The sequence below is a fragment of the Sceloporus undulatus genome, chromosome 5, assembly GCF_019175285.1.
Source record: "Sceloporus undulatus isolate JIND9_A2432 ecotype Alabama chromosome 5, SceUnd_v1.1, whole genome shotgun sequence".
In the NCBI taxonomy this organism is placed as follows: domain Eukaryota; kingdom Metazoa; phylum Chordata; class Lepidosauria; order Squamata; family Phrynosomatidae; genus Sceloporus; species Sceloporus undulatus.
In genome coordinates this window covers 20626844-20635226 of record NC_056526.1, presented here as the reverse complement: position 1 = coordinate 20635226, position 8383 = coordinate 20626844, and the positions used below count along the sequence as shown (strand labels likewise).

Below are 8383 nucleotides of genomic sequence, written 5' to 3'. Positions count from 1 at the left end.
CTCATAATTGGTTAACCCAGCAGCTGTGCTAGGGCTGAGAAGCAAATTATAGGTCTCCTCCAGCTATAATTTTAGCTACTCTCAACAAATCAAGGCAAAGTGACCGATTCTGATGAGGCAACAAATCAGCTATGGACTCCACCTGCCCTTCTGTAATGTATTAGTCAAAGGTTTTCTCTAGCTATTAAAAGGAAGCACTGGCTATGTCCAAGTTCATGACTCAAAAGTATCACTCCTTCCATTAAGTTCCATCAACTATTAATTCATCATGATCCTCAGAGGGTTTTTCCCTTGGCCCAAGGTTACATGTCTATAATCTCCCCTTCTCTCTAAGAAAGCAATGGCTCACCTTCTGCCCCCCCCCCCAAGTACCCCAAAGCAAAAACCAGCCTTGTCTTGTTATTAAAGAAATGTGTTTATTATTGAATATATTTTAAGCACAAAGCTTTATGAAACAGATAATCTATAACATACATGTTTCATATATATACATATATACATATATCTATGAAAAATTCAGTATATTTTGGAAATCAATTGGTGCTGCCAACTTTTTTTAATGTTCATGAACATCCTCACTTTGAGACATTTAGAAAAGGAAGGTTTGTTTGTTTTTTCAGTTTTCAGTTGTAAAAAAACACTTTTCACAGCAGCCACCATCAATTCCCACATGAGTGAATCTAGAGCCACTGTTAAAAACAAAGGTATTCCTACTGATGCTGTCTGTACACGATTCGAACAGGGTCTGTGTACATGACTACAGTAATTTCCCCAAATGTGGTGGGCTGGAAAAAATTTCTTGTGAATTTTGACCTAAATGGAAAAGGGGTATAGAAATAAAGATTTTATTTATTTATTATTTAAATGGCCCCAATCCCAAACTCCTTGGTTGATTTATATTCCTCAAGGGAGGCATTAACATGAACGAATTTACCCAAATGGATGAGGAACAGCTTTGCCTGAACAATTTCTGGGTATAAGGCTGCTATGAAAAGCACAGGAACAGAGCTACTTGGAAAAAAGTTGGCAGTCCTAGATAGATCTTCTGTACACAAGACTGTAAACAAAAGTGTGATTAACCTCTATGAAGGTTTGTATTCCCTGATGAGTCTCCTTCCAGAGTTCACCTGCAATATGTGAAATGGCACACAGTAATATGTGGGGCTATCTCTGCTCCCCTGATAGTGAACAGTCAAAAGAGGGACATTTTCTATGTACACACAGGTTCCTATATCCATGTTGGAAACACGTCATATGTAGAAAGGGTTTCCCTTCAAACAGAATGAATCACATCTTAGCTGGGTAACATGATCAGCACTTATACCGCCTTGCACATTTCATTCGCCCTTTTACATCTTTGGTACCCATTGGTACCCACTCCTTGAATAGGGTTATGGTTCCTTAAAATTAGGGACATTTTCCTCTTTCTGAGAGAACAGGTGGGCAGCTTGGGACCCTGAACACTGCATTGGACTGGAACTCCCATCATCCTTCAGGATTTGCCTATGCCAGCCTCATCTGATGGGAACATTGGTCTAAGAACATCCAGAGAGACAGATGTTGTCCAACCCTCTGGTGGAAGGACCTGGGAGCTCAAGATTATGACAGGTGCATGCCCCAAATGTCTAGAAGTAAATCCTATGACTGTTCAGCGAGTCTTCTGCCAGGTAAAAAGAATGGAAATGTTTTGCTACCCTACTGGGTCAGAGCAAGGCTCAGTTGTGTCTGTTTCGTGCCATGAAAGCTCCCTCTGGTGGCCCCATTCGACATTGGTGCTTCTTTCATCCATGGGCTTACCTTTGATAGAAGCAGGCAGCTTTGACCAATCATTTTTATAGTTCCTACAATGTCCCCACAAGCAAAGTGTTGTTCTGGGGCTCTTTTTACAACTCCCCAAATCCTTCTACCAGCCTAGTTAGGAGATTCTGGTGGTTGTAGTCCAAAAAAGTAATGTTTTCAAACTGAAACTGACCTTGAAGAAGGGTGAGCAGTTATGAGAGAAACAGAAAGGAAAATGAGGTCCTTATGTACAGTATTTATTATTCTTGTCCAGACATGTATTTTGTTTCTACTTCTTACTTTGGTGTCACAAACCATAAACCATGGTTTTTGTTACAAATGCTAAGTTAGCATCTGGTGAAACTTCAGCTTTGCTATATCTTCCATGGTCCTGACATGCCCTAATGAAGTTTTGGCATTTCATTTTACAGCAGTTCTGTTCAATTCTCATTTCTTTAGTTTCCCAACAATTCAAGGATGTCACATGGAGCTGTATCAAATGAGGTATATTCAAGCTGAAACACTGTCAGCCTTTCTAGACTAGTCTCGTTTCAAAGAAAAAAAGATTTTAAGTGGTTTTGACATGTTCTTTTTCTGACAAACTCATCTTGCTTCCAATTTATCACCTTCTTCTCCTCCAGGCCATTGTGTAATGGGAGAGGCTGAGTGATCAGCACTGATTTTGAAGTCCAAACAGGAATTGTTAGAACTTTAAAAGCAAAACAAAAATCCTCACCTGTAGCAGATCTATGCAAACTTTTTTCAGGTTTTTTTTTAAAGTAGCCCACCAAATTTGCCAAGGGAGTACGCATTTTAAGATTATGCAAATTCGGTTGAATTGGCTAATTTTGCCCCACTTGTTCACCTGAAACCTGAAAACCAAGATTCAGCCCTCCAAAAAGTTTGAAATGTGTTGCAAAAGACAGGAGGGGGCAGTGGATGAAGATTTAAGGAAACAAAAGGGGCCTTGGGTTGGTCAGCTTTAATACAGTCTTTTGTTAATGCATTATGATGCTAAAGTGGCTCTAAAAATAAAGGTAAGTATATAGTTCAGTGACAGAATACTTGTATAGCATGTAGAAGTCACAGGTTTAATCCCTGGTAGCCTCTGAGCTGTGAACTCTCCTTGTACAGTATTATAGTTCCATAATGGCTGTCTACTGTTGTCAAAACAATAAGACCTGAGTAAATATATCATGTTAAAATTCCTCACCTTATTTGTTGTCAGAGAAACTATGTCTAGGTGTGGAGGGGAGGCCATTCTTGGAAACTTATTTCAAGAGAGAGAGAGAAAAATCTCCAAACTTTTTTTATGTGGGTTTTGTTTTGTTTTAGTATTTGAGTTCTTGTTGTGTTCATTCAAGATGTTTCTGACTTATGGTGACCCTAAAGAAATTCTATCATGGAGTTTTCTTAGCAAGATTTGTTCTGAGGGGCTTTTTTTGTTTTTGTTTTTGTTTTGTTTTTTTTTTTTTTTTGGCCTTCCTCTTAGATTGAAAGAGGAAGAATCATAGGCCCGGTACATACCTCCGGGAAAGGGCAGGGTGGCAGCAGCCTGTTTGGCAGTGGAGGGACACCACAGCAGCCAAACTGCCCAGCGCCCCTCCGCTCCAAAAAGAACCCAGAAAGCCCGGGTTCTTTTTGCAATGGCACTGGCACATCATGAATGTGTCCTTTACATCAAAATGATGGGACCTGTGTGGATGAGATGTTGCCATGATGCTGCCACTGATACACTGTAGGGTTTGGGAGCATGCAGGTAATGCGCACTCCTGACTCCTAGTATCAGCGCTGCTACACACCTTTTGGCCCATCTCTCCCAGGCCACAGTTAGAAGATACCCCAAGGGCCATTCAAACCTATCCCCTGCCATGCAGGAATACACAAGCAAAGCACCCCTGACTTATTGCCATCCAGCCTTTGTTTGAAAACCTCCAAAGGGGGAAACTCCACCACTCCTGAGGTCACTTAGTGTGCTTCCATGGCTGAGCAGGGATTCAAACCTTTGTCTCCTGTGTCACAGTCCAACCCTCAAGTCACTACACCCCCTCACCTCTCTCTCTCTGGTATAGGACTCACCATTATCAAGCCAGTGACATAATACCAAACTAAACTACAGGTCCTGATCATGACAGTGCCTACAGTGACAAGCTCATAAAGAGTGCAGAAATGCAGGCAATTATATTGATCTATCTACCTATCCACCTACCTACACACCTATCTGTAATATTTATAGCAATTTCCATCTCACAAGAAACAGATCTTTTGTAAACCTAACAAAGAAACAGCTTCATTTATATACCACTTCATACTGAACTAACAGTGCCTAAGCAGTTTACAACTGTAACAAGTTTTGTGATTCAACATCAAACCACCTTAAAACAATTTAGATTAAAATGACTCACAACAGAACAACAGTGCTAGGAAAATCCATTTTACCTCCTATATATGTATGCTTGGGAAAGCTGGAGAGTGAAAAAAGCTGCTAGGAAGAAAATCAGCTCAACTCTTGTCATACTGGGGAAGAGTTCTATGAATATTGTGGACTGACAAAAAGATCAATAAATGGGTCCTAGAGCAAATCAAGCCTAGAAGACTAAACGTAGGTTGTCATGGTTTGGCCATATCATGAGAAGAAAGGACTCACTAGAAAAGATTAATGCTTAGTAAATCTAAGGATAATGGGAAAAGAGGAAAATTGCATACCAGATGGATAGATTCAATCAGAGAAGCCACAGCCATGAATCTGCAAAAGCTGAGCAAGGTGGTTGAGGGTAGGGTGATTTGGAGGTCTCTCATTCATAGGGTCATCATAGGTTGAAGTCAACTTGAAGGCAATTAATAACAAATTGTGGGGGTTGCAGCCAAACTCAGATCAAACAGCGTTGCCCAAGGGGGTTAACATATGATACCAGAGTCACCACTAAACAGAAAGTCCCAAGGCTTTGAGTCTTTGAGCCCTGGCTCCACTACATCACTGGTAGTAGCATAACTTGGGTTTTTTCCATAGTTGTACCCCTCCCCCCAGTCTTTCATTACTGCTGCAAGTGACAGCAACATCAGCAATTTTGTTGTTAGCTCAGCCACCATTTGGCATCCTCCACCGTTCTGAAGAAATTCAGTGAGGGAGGGAGCTGGAATCTGAGGGCAGTCACAATTACAATAATAAATGTTGGACAGTATTTAGAGAAGATTCTGCAGTCATCTCCCTTTGTTTCTAGGATGGGGTGGGGACTGAGAAAAGAATTTCTCAGAAAAGCTGAGAAATGATTTCCAAAAACTGTCTACTGAGAACTTTTAGTTTAGCTCTGAAAACCCAATGTTGGACCTGCTCCAGCCAATCTAATCAGCTGTTACATAAAGTATGAAGAGAAGATGTTACCATCTTAAGTGATCTAGCTTCTGATAGGTAGGGAAGGCCTGAGAAATATCTTATCCTAGATGTAAACAGATGTGCCCAGAAAGGAGGGACCTTTCTGGGCTGTAAAGTTGTAATTCCCATTGATTTCTAGAAGTTGGTTTCTTTCTCCGTTGTGATGAGCACTTCCCTGGCTGAATGTGGGTGCAGTCCAGAGAAGGCAATCTGGTGCTTCTTTGGTTGGGGTAAGTCCTCTGCTGCAGCAGTGAGCTTGTGCAACCGCTATGGAAAGACCGGAAGGAAAGCAGACATAGTCTTTGTTAATTAAACTGTTAAACAAACTGACACCCAATAGCAATCCTCATCCATTGCTGTGGGCAAAGGCATTCCAAGAGCTAATCCATGCCATTTCCTAATGAATGTTTATTGCTATACCCATCTAAAAGAGCAAAGGAGAAACAACTTAACATTCTGATCTCTTTTGCCTTTAGGCTTCCTTTTTGTTGACATACTGTAATAAGCACATAATAAACAACAGAAATACTTACAGATGAATTGATAGAGGCTTTGATGGCTGACCTAGAGGATTAGGAAGAACAAGAACAATCCTGTGGCACCTTCAAGACTTAACCACATATATTGAGACAGTTGTATCTCTTCATAAGGGCTTAATGAATTGTTCAGTGATGGCTACTGCACAGATTAAAATCTTGAGGGAAAACGGATTTCTAGCTCTTCAAATCCAAACTCCCATTTTTGGTCACTCAATAAATTCTGTAGTTCCCAAGTGTGCATATAATGTTTTTCCCCCCCTTCAAAAATGGACTCGATCTTCAGTGGGCCATTTGCAAACATACTTTCAAGCAGCAGCAACAAGTAACCTGAGCACTAGCATTAAGCCTCTGTGTCACAGGGTGCAGGGAGTAGTGGTTTGTGTCAATGCCTGCATCCACACTGCAGAAATAATGTATTTTGACACCATTGGAATTCTGAGAATTGTGGTTTTGTGAGGCATTTAGCCTTCTCTGTCAGAAATGTCTGGTGCCAGAACAAGCTACAGTTCCCAGAATTCCAAAGCACTGAGACATAGCAGTTAACATGGTGTCAAACTGCATTATTTCTGCAGTGCAGATGCAGCCAATGAAATTGTTAACCTACTCTGGCTATTAACCTGATATTTAAAGATGCTTTCCAAACTACTCCTCCGACCACCATCTTGAGGGGGAGAGAGGCAGGCCGGCGGCAACAAGCCTCAACTGATGGCTTTGACTGCTTTGTACATTGTTTTTGAGGAATTTTGTTGAATTGTATGAGATCACTGATGTCACTGTTGATGTATTGTATTGCTATAGCATGTGACATGTAGCTTGTATGTTGCGAACCACTTTGATCTGAAGGAAAAGTGGTATACAAATATTATTATTATTATTATTATTATTATTATTATTATTATTACTGAACCAATTTTAGTGATAGTGTTCAGCACCCTGGACATCTCCCTTATTCAGATGGAAACCTGGTGCAATTTCCTACCCCACTGAAATGGAAACCACTAGCTGCCACTGGTTACAGTTTGTATATAAGTCACTCTTTCCAAAGGCCACAGGGTCTCAGACCAGTCCATTGCTACCTCCTCCAATCCATCTCCAGTAAGTAGGGGCCCCAAGCCAGCAGACAAGTGATGTCTGTTGCTGCTACACTAAGGACACAAAACCTCAGATGACCCAGCAGCAATTTTTTTCTCATCTGAAATTCCTGAAAAGGATGCAGAAATTATTCTTCCTTTTCCAGAGCCTTGAATTTGTTCAAGGGAACACCTTAGAAGCTAGGGTCTTCTCAGGCAGAGGGTAGATGAAATTACTTATATCTCAGGCAATAGCAACAGCAACAGCCATTAACATGGCACAGCCAGGACCAGGGGCCAATAGGGACATTTTAGCTTCTGGCTTTGCTGTTGACTGCTTACATTTTGAAGAGGAGGAGGAGGAGGTGGGGGAAGAGGAAGATAAACTATCTCATCCATTGACCAGCTCATTTCATTGTAAGACCCAACTCCTGAATGAATGTTGGAGGTGACAAAGATTACATTCAGCTCATGCTCAAGCTGCATGTGTTTGCACAAATAAGGAGTGGATAGGGAGTTAGACCTTCTCAGGTTCCCAGACAATGCTCACTTTTCTTGTGACCTATTTGTAAGGTTCTCCACATCCTCTTTCCTATTTCTTCTCAAGTTTCACTAGATTCTCCAAAGAGAAGAAGACATCTTTGTTCCAAGGAACAGGGTGCATATATGGCTCCTTGTCTCTGGCTATTAGCCAGTTAGAATTATATTGTGTTACCTTTCTGTCTCAAGGGTATATTTCTCTTAATAAAGATTACTTCCTTACTTAAGAAAGTAGACTCAGGCTGAGATCCTACAACATGTTTGTGTAGTCTAATCTACAGCCATGTACTCATTTCTGTTGAATCCTTCTGCTGAATACTGACATTGTGCAACTGACTGTGTATCTGCCATGCCCTGTTTTGCAATGGGAAAAATACAGCGTCCCTCTCTGGAATTCCAGTGAAAACAATGGGACACTGAAAGTACTGAGAAACAGATGCACACTACGTGTGAAATTGTTATAGTTATGGAATTCTGCTTATGCAACCATGAACTGAGCACTTCTATTGCAGAACAGGGAACTAAGTACAAAGGAACATGCACATATGTATGACATCAAGAGGATTTCAGCCATAGTGTGATTGCTTTCCAGGGAAAACAGGCAAGCCCTTTGGGTCCTGGAATCGATACACACTCTTCAACCACTATGATATTTAAAAGAGCTCAATCTTCATATACCCACATTGGGATTGAACATTCTGCTACCAAGGAAGACTTTACCATAGCATCACCACTCAAACAAAACTACATAACCTATTTATTTTGATTGGGAGGGTGATGTGATGATGAATAGGTTGATTAAATGACAGGAAAGGGATTTTGGTGTCCTATCTGCACTTGGAAAATTTAGCTGTGAGTAAATGAAGTAAATACCTGATTTAAGTGGCATGCAAACAAGATAACAAATTTAAGGTGATTTAATCCTTTGGGGTTAGTTTGTGGAACCTTGTTTAGCCCAGCTGTCAGCAGAATGAGGCCAGCAAGTTTAGGCCAGTCTTGAGAATTCCAACTCCCACTTTTTGTTTGCTTTATAAAGTCTGTAGTCTTTTCTAGTCCTTGAGATTGCAGAGGAGAGATATGAA

The 8383-nt window shown here is 40.8% G+C and overlaps 1 protein-coding gene across 2 annotated transcripts in view; it reads right to left on the bottom strand.

Moving 5' to 3' along the window:
- Positions 1 to 396: 396 nt before the first annotated feature.
- LOC121930628 (sodium- and chloride-dependent betaine transporter-like) overlaps positions 397 to 8383 on the bottom strand; it is a 64060-nt gene continuing 56073 nt past the window's right edge. The window contains exons 14-15 of one of the 2 annotated variants that reach the window (XM_042467211.1): positions 5686 to 5716; positions 397 to 5419 (exon numbers count right to left, since the gene is read on the bottom strand). In XM_042467211.1, coding sequence (XP_042323145.1) covers positions 5217 to 5419; positions 5686 to 5716 — 234 coding nt within the window. In that variant the 3' untranslated portion in view covers positions 397 to 5216. The remainder of the gene's footprint in view (positions 5420 to 5685; positions 5717 to 8383) is intronic. The other variant, XM_042467212.1, reaches the window with a different exon arrangement.